General features: G+C 42.5%; 2 protein-coding genes across 3 annotated transcripts; one reads left to right on the top strand and one right to left on the bottom strand.

The window, feature by feature from the left end:
* Positions 1-210: 210 nt before the first annotated feature.
* itgb3bp (integrin subunit beta 3 binding protein) lies at positions 211-7315 on the bottom strand. 2 transcript variants are annotated; one of them, XR_012928938.1, is made up of 8 exons: positions 7212-7310; positions 6786-6816; positions 6548-6620; positions 6153-6213; positions 5259-5337; positions 4891-4994; positions 4593-4649; positions 211-418 (listed from the first exon to the last, which is right to left on the bottom strand). XR_012928938.1 is itself a non-coding variant. In XM_076045424.1 (8 exons), the coding sequence occupies exons 1-8, from the start codon at positions 7214-7216 to the stop codon at positions 372-374; spliced, it is 441 nt and encodes a 146-aa protein (XP_075901539.1). In that variant the 5' UTR covers positions 7217-7315; the 3' UTR covers positions 211-371. The 2 variants fall into 2 exon arrangements, 1 of the variants encoding a protein (XP_075901539.1); XM_076045424.1 differs by having other exon boundaries at positions 4891-4978; positions 7212-7315.
* Positions 7316-7553: 238 nt separating this feature from the next.
* Positions 7554-18901, top strand: efcab7 (EF-hand calcium binding domain 7). The gene is made up of 13 exons (XM_076045418.1): positions 7554-7859; positions 8273-8484; positions 8707-8793; positions 9188-9407; positions 12466-12590; positions 14350-14491; positions 15368-15477; positions 16054-16217; positions 16364-16497; positions 16598-16746; positions 16866-17075; positions 17256-17363; positions 17470-18901. The coding sequence occupies exons 1-13, from the start codon at positions 7730-7732 to the stop codon at positions 17548-17550; spliced, it is 1872 nt and encodes a 623-aa protein (XP_075901533.1). The 5' UTR covers positions 7554-7729; the 3' UTR covers positions 17551-18901.
* The last annotated feature ends 692 nt before the right edge of the window (positions 18902-19593 follow it).

The following is a 19593-nucleotide window of genomic DNA, read 5'->3' as shown; positions in this document are numbered from 1 at the left end:
CTGTCAGCGGGCCGCCATGCCTCCTCGCCGCCGCCAAAAGAAAGAAATAAGTAAAAAAAAAAATCCTGGGGGGGATACGGGAGAGGGAAAACATGATTGTAACCCCAGTGGCACCGCCGCGATATTACAAGGCCGACGCGGCGCAGAGTCAACGTCAAGGGAAGCTGTTGGCGGTGGAGGGTTTTGTTTTTTTGATTTTTTTTTTTTTCCCTTCCAAAAGCGCGAGTGATCTTTTAATAAACTTTTTTTTTTTTTTTTTTGCGAGCGGCTGCAACGGGGGTTTTCCTGTCAGCCGCCAATCTGAGATTCAATTTCCGTCCGTCCGTCCGTCCGTCCGTCCGGGGTGGGTGGATTGGGGGGGCTGTTTCACCCTAGATGGAGCTCAGAAAGTCGTAGGAGCTTCGCTTCTCCGCCGGCCCTGAAAGAGAACACGGTGAAAGTCAAGACATTTACAGATTGGGGGACAAATGTTCATTTTGCAACTGAAGTGCGAGCATGTTGTTCGGGTAATTCCAGAAAAATGAACAGAGAGCAGAGCGGGATCTGGATCTTTAGTGATCTATCGAGGACTCCAGCATCAGAAATGACCCCAAAACTCTGTTGATTTCCAGAGAACGGCACATTTGGCCCCGCGTTTACGTCCACTCCCTGTCACTAAAATGACCAGGGCAAGGGATTGCTACCCCCTCGTGATGTCACAAATGGCCGGAATGGTGCCCTTCAGCGCACACTTTCTAAAAAGTGGAGCAAGAAAAAAAGTATGAAGAGTGAATTTTACATCATTTGACCTTTGAAGACTGAGAAGACTTTTATTTTGCGTCGATTATTATTTGTTCTGAATTTCAATCTTTCAAAGAATTTTTTTTTTTATATACGTATATATATATATATATATATATATATATATATACACATATACACATATACATATACACACACATTATATATATATATATATATATATATTGTGTATATATACACGCACATTTATTCTCTGGCGTGATGCCTTCCTTCACTAAATCAGATCTCCAACCTGAGCAGATACTTGCATACTCTGCAACACCCCCCCGCCCCCCCTACCACCCCACCCCCAAACCCCCCCGGTCACCAATCGAAGTGCTTGCGGCTCGGCTTGAAGCGAAGCGGCGTTAATATACAACTCTCCCCTTTAATTGCGAGCGTTAAAGCATAAAACTGCTGTTGGGAAGGTGGCATCTGTCCTGGACGTCCTGCCAGGATTGATGACCCCCCCCCCCCCCCCCCCCCCCCCCCCCGCCGCCTCCTCCTCCTCCCGGCCCGGCCCAGCCCGCGCATCATTTTTATGAAATCTTCAGGAATTTTCTTTTTTTAATGCAGCCCATTACTGCTGACGTACAAATCTCCCCCCCCACCCGTGGCTCTTTCTACGGCCTGATCAATTTTTACTCTGCTGAGCTTACCCCAACCACACCCCCTGTCCCCCCCTCCCTCCCTCCTCCACCACTCTGCTCACTCTGTCATGACAAAAAAATTCATATTATCCAGGATTTCCTGACGGGACCTAAAGTGGCCGTCGCACAAAACGGCGTGAAGACGGCGCAGCAAAGCCAGCCGCTCGGCCGCCGCTGAGAAGCAGCTGGAGGAAATTAAAAAATGTTGTTTCCGTCGTGAGCAGAAACTGTTTAAATGTTATTATTTTTATTTTTTTAACGCCCTTTAGAAAATATATTGTGAGGCACGGGCGGCATTGATCCGGAGCGCGGCCGCGTCTCGATTCGGATCGGGGGGGGGAAGGGAGGGGACGGAGGGGACGGAGGGGACGGGAGGTGGGGCTGAATTTATGAATCCTTTGCACAACTGCTTTAATTGAATTTTCCAAATCTCTGGCCGCGCGCGAGCAATCAATACGCGGTGCTGAGGGAAACTTGCCTTTGGAATTATTGGGGGGAGGGGGTGCCGGTGGGGTGGGGTGGGGGGTGGGGGGTGGGGGGGGGGGCTCTCTGTTTCAATTTTGAAGTCATCAGCACATACAGACGCTGCGGGTTTTTTTTGTAATAGGGCCTCTGCTCTCGGAGGATTTATGCTCCAACCCCCTCCCAACTGCCCCCCCCAACCCCCCACCCACCCACCCTCCATCTCCCCAAACCTGAAGCCCCCCCCCCCCCCAACCCCCAACCAATGGGCAACTTCTTCAAGAACGCGCTAAAAAACTTTATGCGGCTGTAAAGAAGACGCTTGTGTGCGTTTAACCCCTGCATTGGGATGGCTTGCTGTTCAAAAACACACAAAAAGCTGCAGAAGAAGAAGCAGCAGCAGCAGCAGCAGCAGCAGTTTTCCAGCAATGCTTCAGTTAAGCCACAACATCCAATGGTCTTTCAATACGTGCACACGCGGGGCCGTAATACTGATTGAGAGAGATGGTGAGGCAAAAAAAAAATCTCATTAGCTGCTCCACTCAGCTCCAAAATTAGATGAATAAATAAACAACTGTTTGTGTAAAGTGAGAAAAAAAAATCCTTTGTCACAAACGGCAACAAACCAAAAACCCATTTAAAAACAGAGCCCGTAACAAATCTACGAGTCTGCGTATTATGCGCGCATTAAAAATACATAAAACATAAAAAAAACTCAGTTGAATAAAAAATAAATAAAAAAAGTGCAGTTGATCAGTACGCTTTAAGAACCACAACATTAATTTAGCAGTAGTGCAGGATCACACACACACACACACACACACACACACACACACACACACACACACACACAGTTTATCACAATCAACTCCACCTCCTGTGCGTTATTTTTATAAAAGTGAACATGACGCAACGCCAGTCAGCACAAACTCTTCAACCTCTGTCCCAATTCTGACACCCCCCCCCCCCCCCCGACCCCCCACCCCGACTCCCCACCCACATTTCCACAGTAAGCGGCCTCCTTTCTCGGTAGCAGAGCCCAAAAGCCTGAAGGCCACTGCGAGCGCGTCTAAGCCAACATTTTGCACGCGAGCACCATCTCGCTTGAAGACACCATCAGCGATTTCACGCTGGGAGCAGATATAGGCTAGCCAGTTCCCTCCGCAGCTGTGAGTAACTGTTTGTTTACTTAAAAAAAAAAAGAAGTGTGTCTCGACGCGCACAGAGGGTTCATTCTGCCCCCCCCACCCCTCTCCCCGCTGCCGTCCGCCTTGACATTATGAAGCTCTGTTGTTGTAGAGAGGCTTATGAAAAACTGATGAATTTCACGGATGCGCCATGTGACAGAAAATGTGACATCCCTGCGGCCGCGGCGCCACAATGCATCTTGTATGTTTGGCTCCCTCACTGGAACAAATTAAAATAATTTTTAACAACCTCAACGGAAAACAAGCCCATCTGCTGACAATGGCCCCCGTTGACTTTTCGCACAAGTCGCCATTCTGCGATTAGATCACAAGAATCACTGTGCTGCAAGCATAGCATGTGCCTAAAATAATCAAATTAATGCCGCAGCCTCCAGAAAAACTAATGACTTGTTTGTGTAACCATAACAAAATGTTGTTTTTTCCTCCAAAAGGTTACTGGGCGCAGCAGCGTCGCCCTCCGCCGATTCTCGCCGTGGCAGGAGCGGCGGAGCCAATGCTGGGAGGAAGCGGATCAAATGGCGTCACAGTTGCGAACGGGGGGGGCGGGGGGTGTCCGTAGGAGTGGGCCGCCTCGTGACTGTGTTTGTTCGACCGCTCCGACAATCGGGACGATAATATTGGCTGGCGACACTTGAGAGGCGAAGAGTCGAGATGAAGCGACGACTTTCCTCTCACCCCCCCCTCCTCCCATCTATCCCTCCCTCAGTCCGGTTATGGCCAGAATGTCACCAAGAATATTATAATAAAACCACTCAAGAGGTAGCTCCTGAAACCACCCATGTGGCTCACACTCTCAAGATCTACCTCTGAGAATAAAATCTGTCAGCCATCATAGACATTCAGAGACACTTCTGCTTGTCATTATGGCCAGACCGGACAAAGGAAAAAAAAAAGAAAGAAAGAAAAAAAAAAAGAGAGATGAAGTGACGACCACGCAGAGGGCCGACCTCGCTTCCTGCCCTGTTAGCACAGCGCGCATTCAAGTCGTTTTTAAAAGGTCCGATTTCGTCACCAGCAACCTATCGCACCATTAGCAGTCCTGGGCACAGTTAGCCCTCTGTTTTCAGCCTCCCTCCAAAGTACCAAGTCAACGCGTTTGGAACGGGTCAGAAATGAAGCAGCCACCTTAGGGAGGTGGGGTGGAGGAAGTGGGGGTTGCTCACGCTAGCATGGGGAGAAAGCGCAAGTCATTGTGACATCACAAAGGGCTGGTTTCCTAAACGGCGTGTTTAGCACGGGTTTCCCTGAAAAGCGAAGCAAGCCAAAGCGGCAAAATTAAGAATTTTTCGCATTTCTGGAGAATTCATGGACAGACTTGAGACGCATCGTTAGAAGACGATGACAAAGGGAATTTTGCACAATTTGAGACCGTTAATGGTGTTGATTAAACACTTGGCTTCATGCAAGGGACTGCTAGTTGTAATGGCGCTGCACGTGACCGTTCAGCCGCTGAGTGACACATGGAATCCTTCTGACAGCTTGGATCTGTTACCTTGACTGCAAAGCCGGGCGTCTTGATGTTCTTGTAAAGAAGACTCAACTCTGGTAGCTGTAAAGATAAAAATATGACTTTATTTATTTATTTGTTTGTTTGTTTGTTTGTTTCAGAAATCTACTAAAAAATAAAAACAGTAGTTACTTTTTGTTCTCACAGAAAGGCGCAAACTCATCAAAATCATAATGTGTGTGTGTGTGTGTGTGTCGAAATGTGGCAAATGACTGTTTCAAGTCAAGTGACTCATTTTAAAGACTCGTGTTTGGTTACATCTTGTGCATCGTTATGTACTCACTCAGCTCCTTCAACCTCTTGAGCTCCTTCTTCAAACCAGCAGCGGACCCAGTGTCAGTCGGCCCCTGTTCACCGCTGCCATCTGCTGGCTAATTAAAATAGAGGCTCAGCGAAATGAGAGCGAGGGCGGCCGGCAATGTCCAGGAAATGGTGTCCAGAAAAAAAATTAAAAAATAAGGTAAATATAGCTTCAAGTATTAGAGACACATTTTGCCAAGTACATCAGAAGATCTACAAGTCAGTTCAAAAAATGAATATAAAGCACGTGATACAAAACCATCATCTGTTCATCTGTCACTCTTAAAATGGGGGACGGAAACATTTATGCCAATTGCGGAGATTTGAGAGAGAAAAAGAGGTCGCGCTCACCAATATTTCCTCCAGCTCTTTCCTGGCCCTGATGAATTCATTGGCCGATTGTTCCAGTTTAGCTCGGAGGGACTCTAATCTGGTCGACGAGAAAGAGTGAGGAGTGACAGAGGTGAGCGACCCAGACAGGCGGAGACAGACGGCCTCTGAGAAAGATGGCGATAATATAGAAACTTCTATGTAAATTCTTGTTTGCTTGGTGTTTTGTTTTTTTGCAACAAACTGCTCAGCAACTACTGGATGAAAGCATTACAGGTGTGTTGCCTTGATGCACCCTGTTGTATTTTTTATTTATTTATTTTTTTTTAAAATACATGACGAGAATGCTAGGCTGTATCTTTGTTGTGCCGGTTCACAAAAGTCACAGATCAACAGAGACTGAAGTGGAAATTTTGCTCTCAACGACCCCAAATGACATCACCAAGTGTGTGTTATCAATTGCACTGTAAACGCAGCAGGGGAAACGCATTAGTGACAGCACTATAAAATTAAAAACTAATGCTTGTCTTGATGGATGGGCCCTCCGACACCGAATGTCTGCCTTGACTGAGGAAATGGCCCTTGTGTTAAGTGACTCTTATACAACTATTTTTAGTGCTATGTAAATCACTGATAATTTGGCCACTGATGGATCTCCATCATTCCGTGTCTCCTGTCATTAAATCCTGATATGTCACGATGATCATCAGCACAAAGTGTGGCAATTGAAATATAGCAACTCATAAACTTTGTAGCCCTCCAACTCTGTGCTCGACATCGGCTCTTTTTGTGTATTAATAGGCAGTGGTGAGGAAACATAACTTACAGACTTTCATTCCATCGAAGTGATTGAAAATGATTTGCAAAAATATTTAAAGAGATAAAAATAAAAAGGCTGCGACTTAAGCGACTCACTTTTCCAGTTCTGTGGATGTGGCCTTTGGTTCATGACTTCTTGCTACGGCTTTGCTCTTAGCTGTGAAGAGGCGCAGTCCTTTAATAACAAAATCTAGAATAGGCCTCGTCCTAGACAGGCACTCTTTGGTGGACTCACAAGTTAACACATGGGATTAAAAAAAATACAAAGTGTTCTCAAACTAAATGTCATCATCGTCATCATCATCGTCATCATCATCGTCATCATGTTATTTACTCTCCATTAGACTAAATGAAGTCACAGTTCAACTCTTAGGCCGTAATTGAGTAATTAATTCATTAAGTTCTCTCTCTCTCTCTCTCTCTCTCTCTCTCTCTCTCTCTCTCTCTCTCTCTCTCTCTCTCTCTCTCTCTCTCTCAATATGCAAACAGACCTGATTGAGAGCTTTCAGCTTTAGCCGCAGGTGTAAGCTTTCTTGTGGGCACAGGTATTTTCGAAGGAGGAGGCTATTAAGAAAAAGCTATTTTGGATTATGCACCAGAAATGGGACACCAAATGTGTATTAGCCTTGTTAGCAGGGAAATTAAAAGTATCACTTTCACAGTAACAAGGGTTCCATAATTGAATTAGCTTCCCAGTGAGTAGAAATTAAATGAACCCTGGGTACTTACACGATGGGTGTTCTCCACAGCTCGTTTTTGACTGTGAACAAAGGTTGAGTTCAAAACATTATCTGCCGTTTTCTGCCCTTACTTAATTGAATTCCAAGTGCATACACACCAATTTAAAACATGTGATATACCAAAATGGCTTGTTTGTCCTCGTTAGAGGCATAAACAATAGTGACATGCAGTAATGACAATGAAATATTTAAGTTATTCACTGTACATCAAATAAAAAATAAGGATGTCACCATAATGTCAACAATTAGTAATTATAAATCTGCACTGTTTACTTGACCGGAAGCGAAACTTTCTGTTCAAGTGTTGAATGTACTCTCCTGCGCGAGAGGATGTCCATTCAGTTGCCATGATGATATGCGCAAAGTTTTTTCATTTACACAACAGATACATGACACATGCAAAATAACTACTTACGACATTTCGAGGCTTTCTGGTGGCTGAGGTGTTATTTACATAAATTTGTGAAATTGGCGCCTGTGCCACACTCAAAAGGAGTAGATAAAACATGTCCCTCTTATACACCGTTCCGGATGTACACGTATTGTAAGCGCGATCCAAATATACGCGCAAAATTATTTAAAAAAAAAAAAAATGTAATTATCACACAGTGAATGGGGTATTTAATTTAATGACTCATTTACAGTTAACATTTTATCCGTCATTCCAAACGGGAGGTGTTTTTCCTTTTGTTTCTTCGGGATCGGTTTAAGGTAACACCGGTCTGTTTTTGTTTACCTAGCAACAGATCGCTCCCTGTGCAGAGACGATGTTTCGTCCGTGACGTTGTTGACAGTGGTGAATTGCACCTTTCAAATGAGTCTGGTGTGGTGGTCATTGGTTGCAGAATACCGGTAAAAGTGAACAACATCTCACCGTTTGCCTTTCTTATACGGACAACGTGTGCTAACGTGGCTAACCAGCCTTTAGCAAGTATGTCTGTCCAAGAGTCGGTCCGTCCATCTGTAGAAAATGAGGCTTTCTACCTGCACTGCAGAGCCGCATACCTCGCTGTGTTCGGATCCAGTTTGACTAATATCTCATCGAAGCAGCAGTTATGTCGGGGTAAGCAAACATCACCGTTATTTTTTACTGAAAAGGTTGGGCCAGTGGCAACAAAAATGATGGAAACTCATTTTCATCAGAGATATTAAACTTGCAAGTTGTTTAGAATGGATAGAGAGCCCAGGGTTTGTGTTCCCATAGTTTTAAAATGTGAAATATTCACCAATCAACCTGCTTTCAAAAATGAATGTTGAAAATTAGAAGACACATGAGTTGTGCTTAGTTAAACTTGGCAAACAGCAATATTTCCAAGAGTTTGTTTCAAATGTATGCCCATGAATTAGTCACTGCAATTACATACAGGAAAACACTGATGCAAACTTGCTTTTTAGAAGCAGTTTTTGCACCACACTTGCGTTTGTTGATGACACTTTGTTAACTGTGTGAAATCTTCTTTTCATTGTGGCATCAAGTTCTACAGCAGGCTGGCAGAAATCCATCATATGCTGTATTAAGTAAATACTGGACCCCGTCGACATCCAAGCTCAACTTTGATGATTTCTGTGAGATTCTCAAGTGTGAAAAGAAAACTGAGGAAGGTGAACTACTGAGAGCGTTTAAAAAGATGGATGTGAATGGCGATGGCTACATCTCATTCAGTGAACTAGAGAAGGCCCTCACCACTGTGAGTACTTTAAGGCTTTTTGTATATAGTAAAAAAACAAACAAAAGCAAATTGTGTACATACTGTTTGGATTATGGTTGAGTGCAAAGCAGCCTGTAGATTGAAGTTTGTGGCTTGTCGGCCCAGGCAAAAAACTGTTGCCCGTCCCAGCTGTCTTTGACTTTTTTTAATCCCAGTTCATCATGGATTTTATGACAAATGGAAATGTGCTGAATCTTTCAGAGAGGTGACAAGATGTCATCTGAAGAAGTCAGTGCAATTTTTTCCTTACTGGACGTCAACAAACATGGGAAACTGGACTATGCAGAAGTAAGTTTGTCAAAGTTTCAAGTATAGATTTCATCTTTACTGTATGTTTGCATGGTGTGTCTTTTAAATACTTTTGTGTCATCTATCAGGACCATTATTCAAACTTGTAATTTGGGCAGTCAAAGAAAAACTGTACATAGACCCGTTTTTCAGTTGTGATTCAGTGGTTTGAATCACAAGTCACTGAATCGAATAATAATAATTTCATTGAATATAGAAAACCTAGAGTCACTCCAATTCTGCAATTTCCCATCGTTTGTGTCTACCACGCACACATATCAGCAGTAGGGAGTGATGTTAAAGTCCAGCTTCAGCTCCACGCACCGCCATCCCAACGTGTCACATTTCCTTCTATTCCTAAGAGCATCCTCGTCTCTCATCCTCTTGCCGTCAGTTCTGCAGATTGTTTGTGTCTACGGTGGAGCGGTGCGAGGCGGCTGTTTTGGAGAGACTCGAGTCTAACGCCAAGCTGAAGAGACAGAACTTTGGCAGCCAGTCGTACAACCCTCCCAAGAGCTCAGCGGCAGCAACAGCGCAAACGACAGCAGCTCCTTCCGAGCAGCCCTCAGAAATCCCGGCAGACTCAGACACGACACTTCGGAAAGCAGCAGCAGGTAATTTTCCAAGATAATCATCATTAGTGGCACCACTAGATTCCAGCAATTTTCCCTTCTGAAAAACACATCTCCTTTAGACACTAATTTGTTTTAAAATGCTCTCCGTCCTCATTCCCAGGCAGCTAGATGGCAACAACAGCACTTCTATAAGAACATTTTGATAAGACTTTATAATAAGTACAGACTATTAAGCATTAGTTAAGCATTAATAACGGACTGCGTCATTTATCAGGTTTCTGACATGAATACTCATTAGTATGTGGTTTATAAACACAGTTATAAATGTTTAACTCATCATTAATGAGCTCATCTATAGCTTGCTTAATGGTTTAAATCACAAATTTATTTTCCAATAGATTTTATAACTGTAACTGTAATTTTATAACTGAATAAATGAATGTGTTTATTAATGATGAGTTAAACATTTATAACTGTGTTTGTAAACCACATACTAATGAGTATTCATGTCAGAAACATGATTTATAAACAATGCATTCAGTATTTATTATTGCTCAACGAATGCTTTGTAATAGTGTATACTTATTATAAAATATTACCATTTTTTTTTCTTGAAAGCAGATCAAAGAGCAGCACTGACAACTGGCTTTTGACAAATGTGTTTAAACAATTGCCCTTTCCAGCTAGTTGTGAAAGATTTTTTTTTTTCAGTCAGCTTTGGGTCCGACGGATAGAATCTTACCATCTGGTCACCTTTGAATTTTTCAGTTTGTTTGTATGTTTTCTCTTCCTCGTTTCCATGCGTCTTTTGGCTGTTTTTCAGAGGTATGTACGTAACAAGCCCCACATATTTATTAACATATATTGAAACCTCCCATAGGGCATGTCAGGTTAGCACAGTTTGCTTCAGAGCAAAGTGCACTGCTCACTAGAAGTGACGGATGTTTGACTTTGAGGTGGAATTTAAAGCAAAACACTAGGTTATTAACCTTGACAGAGAGAAACATGTTAAGCAATAAGAACTGAAACACTGGACAGTTGGACTTGTGCGTTCAGAACTTGAGAGCAGGTCAAATCCAGTTTACCTCTAACGGGTGTGGTGCATTTCAGGTGCATTTTGAGATTTCAGCCAAAATCCCTCTTACATCCCTCACTTTTCATCCACACTTAGTGACCACAAATGTCAGGCAACACAGAAAAACCCTTCTAGAAACTGGTGCAAAGATGTACGCTTCCCGCCTGACTGTCACGATCAAACACCCCCTGTGTCTCAGCGATTAGTTTTGACAAATAAATAATAACTCTGTTATTGACTAGTTTTCTCCCTCCCTCTTGAGACCGATCGCCCCGTTATGACAGGACATGCATCATAATAGCCGCACAATTAGGCGATTTTGTTTCCGGGGAGGAGACCGTAAAGTGCCGTGATTCAGGTTAATAATTTACGCCATTAAGATATCGACAGAAGCTGCTTGGGCGCGGGTGAAAAATGCGGCCTTTTAGCCGCAGCTTGAGAGTTAAGACCTCTGCCAGAGCGCGAGTTTATAAGCCCGCATCAAGTGTGCGCGTAACTAGCCTGCAGAATCTTATTCTGAAAATCCAACGCCTTCAGGTGTCTAATGGTCGACGTTAAAAAACAATCAAACAAACCAAAAAAAACAGAAGTTTTTGCTGTTTCTCGCTGGCGTTTGGGGGAAGGAAGGAAGGAGTACAGCGGAGACCCTGATGAGCATCCCGAGGACGCAGCGGGAAGACGGATGGGGTTGATTTAAGTGGTCAGTCCATGTTCATGATATCGATTCGGAGGATCCCACCGCTGCCCACCGGGGAGATGATGAGGGATTAGGCGGTGGTCAGGAGGAGGAGGATCCCGCCCAACGCCGCTGCAAAAACAAATGAGCTTCCACACAGTTGTCTGGATTATCACATTATTGTGCCTCTCCCACGTATTGATTCTTGTTGCCCTCTGCGACGTGATCGCACATTGCAAATGAGTTATTCTAGCAGGGGGGGAAAAAAACAAAACTGTTTGGACCTCTCATTTTGCTTTACATTTGTCAGCAAGTTTTACAATGTAGAGAAGCCCGGTGTAATATTATAGAAAAATGACATTTGTCCATAGATAGATAAATAGATAGATAGATAAATAGATTGATGTGGGTTTAGTGATCAACTGCAGCTTCAGTTGTTTTTTTTCGTCTGTTTTGTTAAATTCTTTTAGGTTTCTTCCAGTAGCATTAAAACAACACCTGGTTGAAAACACACTGACGCTTTGTTGGGACGTCTCTGTGTGTCGTTGTCTAACTACTGCTGTTCTGTCCTCTGGCTTAATATACTGCCATCGACAAAATAAATCAATTTTAATGAAAGAAAGAAAGAAAAAGATCCACGCAGCTTGCCACCACAATGGATCTATTTATCCCTACACTCTGGGCATTCGTCTCAACTTCGTCTCTTGATTTCTCAGGCTTGGAGACACAATCAGAGCCCTAATTAGTAAATTGATATTTTCGGCCTTCAATTACCGCGTGAGAGGAGGAGGGGGAAAAAGTTGTCGGAGATAATGGATTTGAGACGGCGCTGTTATGTCACTTGTGATTTAAAATACCTCTTTAATTAATTAAAAAGCGAGTTGAACTTGTGGGTCACACTTTGCCGAAAACCCTGGTGCAGAGTGGCCGTCTTTATTAGAGGTCCGCAAGCGTCCTGATTGAGAAGACGGATTGCGGTGCCAGCGATGCGGTGCGCCTCCTCTGTCTTTTCACGCTTTGTTTTCTGCTCCGAGAGGAGTGGGCTCTTCATCATCTGTCACTCTGTCGGTTGAGCTTTTGTTCTAACTCTGTTGATTAAGTCTAAAGGTGTGTGTATATATATATATATATATATATATACATATATATATATATATATGTATATATATATATATATATATATATATATATATATATGTATATATATGTATATATATATATATATGTATATATATATATATATATATATATATATGTATATATATATGTATATATATATATATGACGGAGATGTGTGTTTTTGCTGACATTTCCTCTTTCAATTTTACGTTTGCTCTGCGTCCCAGACAGCCGGTCATCATCCCGTCCCTCCTCAGCCCGCAGCAGACGCTCTTCCCTGTCCAACTCTGTGACGGTGACGCCCAGCAGCAGCACCAAGACCAGCAAAATACAGGAGCCCAACGACTTACAGGTAAACTGACGTCGTAGTCACAATAACACAAACCTGCAACCGGTGAATGGTTCACAAAATAGTCAAAGGTCAGGGACAATTAATTCAGTTAGTTAAGTTGTTGTTGTTTTTTAAACCACTGTGCCACATCACACTAGTGTACCATGAGATAATGTGTGTGTGTTGTGGAAAATAATTCAATTTCACTTAATTGGTCTCAAAAATGAAATCATTCAATTGTCGAGTGACTGTGTGCTGTAAAAGGAATGTGAGCCTATTTCCCCCCTCAGTATCAGCTTTGTGTGCATCTAAACAGACTGAGGTGTCACACTGAGTGAGTATCAATAAATTCAAAGACTATATTGTCATTATTAGGCTAAGAAGTGTCGTTTTATATTATAATATTTTTGGTTGGTGGGTGCCATGCCATGACATTTTTTTTTTTCAATGTAAAAAATGTGCTGTGGCTTAAAAAAGGTTGAAAATGCATGAAAGGCGCGATATAAATAAAGTTTTGAGTTGATTTGAAAAACACTGAACTGATATAATGAACAGCATACTGTCCAGTGCAAGCTAGTTGTGCTTCATATCGTCTGAGAGGCTTGTAACGACAGCAATTCATTATTTCGTAGCAATTGCATATGTATTGTATTGTTTAAAAACATTTTTTTTTTAAAACAATCCAAAAACAACCCTATGAACAAATGGTGTCGTTTCCTGTGCTGTAGCGTGTCCGTGACTGTGATTGTGGCTATTTTAGTTGTCCTGCGACTGCGGTAAATCAGTTGTGCGGCCCGAGCCGACTGACAGCGTCGGTATTAGTCCGCAGCCGGGCGCCTGCTCTCTCCGTCCGCGGTGGTGGCATTCCTCCTGATAAGCTGAAGCAGCGGACGGCGTGTTGTGCCTCTGGCAATATACCTCATTTAATATTGCCTGGACAAACCACTGAAGTGTTGTGGTTTGATCTTTTATGAGTCGCGCGGGCCGAGATAAATACTCTGAGAAAATGGTTTTTCCTGCGAAGGAGTGGCAGGCGTCGTCTTTATGGCTTTCTCTTTGTTTAACTTGGTGATTTATCCGCGCAGTTAAAGGATATATGGCCTATTACGGACCCCTTTGGCCCCTCTGCTCCCTCTTACACGGCGCCCACGCAACTGTGTTTTCTTTTAATGTGTCTCCAATGAGTGCAAGGAAAACTTCCTCGTTTCGCGGGGTTCCTGGTCATTTTCAAAACCATTACCTTATTTCAGCGGCGCTGCCACACAAAGGAACAACAGGACTTGAAAACAGGAGAAATATTAGGATTCATAAATAAGCCACGGTGGCCTCTTGATAGTTTTGAGTGACTGCCAGCCTGAGATTGAAAATGCTGCATTTATCAAAGTTAAATAGACTTGAATTTGGCGTTTCAGACCACAAGTAGAGACTTCTTTTTTTCCATTGCTTCAGCTACTAACAGGTGTAACACTTCTGCCCTCTTCTGGACCAAAATATGTATGACAAGTGGTTTTTTTTTTGTTTGTTTGTTTTTTGTTTTTTTTTATCCTGCTACGCCGAATGTTACCTGACGGTGAACATGCCGATGAATGTTTAGTAGTATATACGGTACCAGTCAAAAGTTTGGACTCACCTGCTTCTTCTTTGTCTCGACTGCTTTCTACACTGTACATACATACTGAAGACATCAAATATATGACCAAGATTTGTGGATTAATGTGTGTGGGGGGGGGGGGGGGTTAAATGTTGATGATGCTCCTCAAAATGTGATGCGTCTTTCCAGGATTGGCATCACAGTTACGTGAAGGGCTGCTTCTTCTTGGAGGAAGACGGGACCATCAGCTCGCTGCAGTACCAGCTCCACGTCCCTCAGACCACCAACGTCTTCCTCACTGTGCAGCCGCTCAGCCTGAGCCACAGACCAGGTACGGGCCACAGATCACACGGTGATGACTCTTAATAAGGTGGATGCTGAGGAAGTGGACACAAGACACTGTCGTCTTGAAAGTTTAAGAAATCTGACCTGAACACATCCATGTTTCAGTGTCTCTAAAATCGCTATTTATTTATCATTTATTTATTAATTAAATAATTCATTTATTTATTTTATCAAAGTTGTACATCTGACAAGACAGAAATTTTCACATATAATTTGGGATATATTACAACATGTCCGTCTGCAAAAAGCACAACATAAACAATTTAGTGGGACAGAAGGCCCCTTCCAAAGAAACGGGAAGGTGATTGAAATCAAGTTCTCCTGATTGGCCCTGTTATATTCCAGATGTCTAAAGACAAGTCATGTAGGAGCATTTAAAGGTGGATCTGCTAGAATTCTTAACAATCATATAAGATTTTTCTCATGACATTTAATTTCATTTTGATTGACTCTGTTACCGCCATAAAGCTTGTTATTATCATTTGCATTATTGCTATTCTTTTGTTGTTAATTGAGCAAAAAGAAAACGGAGTTAAACTCTAAAAGCTTCATTGAACGTTAGACCGGTCCTTGTCCTTTGACGATAAAGAGGCAGTAACCATGCGCAGTTTCTATCTAGAATAAACATCAGAAGTGGACATTTTCTTGTCAACCAAATTGTAAAAAGAAAAATGCCACTGATGACTTTGCTACTCCTGCCTTTCTTTGGCAAAAGGTTATAAAAAACTGCAGTGTGTTGCAGCCTGTCACAGGTTGGTGATGTTTTTTGAATCACAGTACAGTATATGTTTCTTTTGTATATGTTTTAAATATTAAAAACTAAAAAAAACTATTTAAAAAAAATCTATTTTCTGTTCTTCAGACAAACCCTCCTCATGGATGTCAGTGGACACAGCGCTTTTCCTCATGACAGCTGGTGAAACCAAAGAGGACTCAACCTTAGTTTGTTTGACCGAGTCGAAAGACAAAGAGGTTTGTTATGAATGTGGGAGGTATACATACAACTTTTGTTTCACATAAATATAAATAAACGCAGTTAAAACATTTTTTTTGAATGAACCCGATAGGTTGTTGTAAGAGTTTGATCATTTATCATGCATTTTATTTTAGTTAATGTTGCTTTCTTTTATATGACCTTACATTCTTTGTTTTTATTGTTTTTCTTTTTATAATGATCGTTATAACGCACTTTATATTTAGTTGTAATTCTTAAATTGCTTCTGGATGAAACCTGAGTGCTAATATATTGTCTTTCTTTTATTGTTTCCTCTTGATGAATAACATTTTATTTTATTTTTTTAAAGGTAAGGAAATTGTAAAGTGCTAATTGGTAATTGTGACACAACTGATGTGGGAATAAAAGTGCAACAGGCCCCGTGTTTATTGAAAGGATAAACACACATAACCAGTGAATCCTTTGTTGTAAAATTGGAAACATCTGATGTTTCTTGCACTCTTCCTCTGCTGGAGCTGCTTCTGCCGGCTTCTGCCGGCTTCTGCAAGCTTGTTTTTCTTTGAACTTACACTCCTTCTGCTCTGTTCTCTCAGAAGTACATTTGGAAAGGACAGTTGAGTTCTGGGACATACAACCTGCTCCCTTTCACCACTGGCTGCAAACTGAAGAGGGTGAATAATAAAAACATTGCCGGCAAACCTGTGGAGCTCGTCTACAGGGCCGACACAGGAGAACTTGACCTCACTGCAGAACTCAGGTCAGTCAGAGTTAAGACATTGATTTATGTTTGAATTGTCTGCTGCCAATAACTATTTTATTGAAACCTTTGAGTTTGAGGAAGTCGAGACACATTTGTACAGTCGTGTGCTGACATCCTGCTGTAATTCTCCAATGTGGCCACAGGGAGGTGCTGTCGGACATCTTCGAGGTGATCGACATCGACGGAAACGGCCTGCTCAGTTTGGAGGAGTACAACTTCTTCGAGCTGAGGACCAGCGGAGAGAAATGTGACAAGGACGCCTGGGCTGTCTGCAAAGGTTGCCATGCTACATACATCAGGCATAGAGAAAAAGAGATTAACTGAAAAAATATAAATGAATAAACGTAACACTCGTGCTGCAACGTTGGGCCTTGCAGAGAATTTCGACATGAGGAAGAACCAGCTGACCAGGCAGGGCTTCATGGAGCTGAACCTGATGGAGGCCACGGAAAGAGACGGAGACCCCTCAGACCTGTGGGTCACGCTGGAAGCCATGGGCTACAACCAACGGCTGGAGCTTGTGGATGTAGGTTGAAACTTCAGACGTATCTGAGAACATCACTGTCGTCCGATGTGCCGATAACAATAAACCGGGTATTTAAAAGGCAAATGATGAAAGAACTCCCGCCTCTCTCACTCCATCAGGCTTGCCCCTTCCTGATAGACGTCCGCTGTGAAGTCGACCAGCCGTCCATCCAGCCTCTCGGCACAAACTCAGGGCCCAGGCTTCTGAACCAGGCCCTCCAGAAGTCCATCACGTCCAGGACAGGAGCCAAAGCCTTGAGGGGCCAAGAAAACGTCTTCATCTACACCTACCGAGGGGAGCACAGGGTTTCCTCGCTCATCGCTAACAAGGTACCCAGCAAACCCTCTGCAGAAAGTGACTGTGCAGTTTGGAAGCAGCGTCACAGAAATGATGACTTAATTTTTAACTTTACATTGCTTTTAACTTGAATAATGCAAGAAGCCACAAGTTCCCAGATCACCTACAAATCATTAATGCTTCATTTCTAAATGCCCCTTTTGTGCTTGCAGTCCAATCAGAGGATAACTGTCCACGTGAACAACGAGCAGAGCAGGAACTGCTGCAGCAGCAGAGGCCTGAGTGTGTTTGCAGTGGAGGTGCCAGCCAGGACCAAGATGGTACGAAGTGTCTGAGAAAACTGTCTTGTGGTGATGACGAGAAAATGATGAGGAACAGACGATGGAAGGAAACAACTTCACTACGGCTGTGTGTTCTGTTTTCCAGGTGTGCCAACATGTCGTGCCCATCAGTGACAGACAGGAGTGGACTTATAACTGTGTGGAGACCATCCTGCCCTGCTCATGAAGCTGAAGCTCCTGCTAAAGTACTGTGGGTGCGCACCAATATTCAACATCCATTGATAACACTGTGGTATGAAAAGGGAAGGATAATAATACTGAACTGTAAATGTTTTGGTTAAACAACAGCTCGATTGGCTGTTGGATCAAATGATTCATTTCAAGGTGGAAACATTGTCTGAGCATTTCAATGCTTGGAAACCATGTAGACTAATAGAACTAAGACTGAGAACTAATGTCAGATTTAATGTGAGATTCTGCCTGCACTTATTTTGCTGGAGTACTTACTTCATTGTAGCTGCAAACAACAGAGTAGACTTCCTGCACAGCACTGGTCAGCTTTTCTTTTGAACTGTTAATGTTAACTTCCCAAATATCAGCATAAACTATCTAAATAAGTTGTTTTAATTACTATATGTTACATCTTAGCGTCTACAGTGCCTTTATGATCACATGATAAATATCCTCTTTCAATAGATAACATTTTTAAATGTTCACAGTGACTAGATAGGATGAATTGCCAATTGTGACATAATTATAATTATTAGCCATCCTTCAAATGCAGTCACTTAGTCATGTGCCTTGTGTCGTCTAACAAAGCTTACAGTTATTTTTATTTGTAAATTTGGTGAAGTTGCGTTGATGAGAATTGTTGTGCAACTGACTGAGCCTTTTGCAATATGTGTAGCTGACTAGCGGCTTCATGCACAACATGTCTGGAACTTGTGCTTTTGTTTGATTTAGCTTTTCTATTCGATTCACATCTACCAAAGGTACATCTGTCTGTTCCAGCCGTACTATTTCATAATAGATACATTAAAGCACCCCTTCTGTTTTACATTTGATAAACGCACCACTCTGTTCGTCATATATTTCCAAAATTAAATGCAACTTTGTCTTAAGAAACACATTTGCCTGCTAATCCCTTCTGCCGTCTGTCCCGACTTACACCGTGCACCCACTGGCCTCCACACACACACACACACACACACACACACACTCTACTTAAAACAGAGCACTGCTCTGTGGATTTTACACTGGCAGTGGACGGCATTCCTCCGCATGGCACTCCAGTCGCCCTTGGCCTTTCCAGTCGGGGACTGGCCCGACCTCCTATTTATATCTTTCGAGCCATTATTTGCCCTTTGACTTTCACCGCTGAAACAGTAGAGGCAGCAAACTAAAGGTCACATGGCATGTGAGATGTGTTTAATGTCCCTGTCTGCTCCTTCTTTCCAAACAGTTTTGGGTAACAGTTGCCTGCCATAGGTAGTTAAACTTTAAAGGAGATGTTAACCAAATTGAAGATTTTTTTTTTTAATGGAATGTGCACTAAACTAACTATAGTTTTATCCTCACGCCTCTCTTCATTTATTTATTTATTTATTTTTCATCCAGTACCTTATCTGCTGTTGTTGAGAGAAACCGTGGTACGCACACCTTTATCACGCATCCACCACCTCTACCTTCGACTCATGCACACACACCCCGCTGGCAGCTCTGACGTTAAACTTTGCTCTGATTACTCTGATGCAACAGGCAAACAGAAGTGGCCCTGGGTTATGGTCTGTTTCTCAACATTCTCTGTTTGAAAGCAACCCCTTTACTCAACAGCTGGTATGTTGTCAGATCTTTCTCCATATTGATCCACGAGGGTGACATAGTCTGATACTTTTATACTATACTCTATGTCGTTTTTCAGCTTTGAGGTGGACACAGTATTTGTATGTTGGCTCATATTCAGTTTTGCAGTGTGAATAGCATCGGCAGAAAATGTAACTTTATATTTGCATTTACACCCAGTAATGAAAACTGGGTGTAAATGAAAACATATTTCAAGCATGCTGGCAATAAAATGAAGAACAAATCTGACTTTAAAAACATTAGATTAAAAGAAAACACTGGATATCAGTTTTTCTCCCTTCATGTAATTGCATGCAGGTGATGTGTTCCATTATCTTTTAAAGAAGCAATTCGAAAGGCTTAATGGGGTTGACTAACACAAAATGGAACAGAAAATGATCATATGTTAGAGAAAGTGACTAAAAGT

Source organism: Nelusetta ayraudi, unplaced genomic scaffold (genome assembly GCF_046127955.1).
Source record: "Nelusetta ayraudi isolate G7.1 ecotype Tasmania unplaced genomic scaffold, CSIRO-AGI_Nayr_v1 ptg000084l, whole genome shotgun sequence".
NCBI classification, from domain to species: domain Eukaryota; kingdom Metazoa; phylum Chordata; class Actinopteri; order Tetraodontiformes; family Monacanthidae; genus Nelusetta; species Nelusetta ayraudi.
This window is presented reverse-complemented; position numbering and strand designations above follow the sequence as displayed.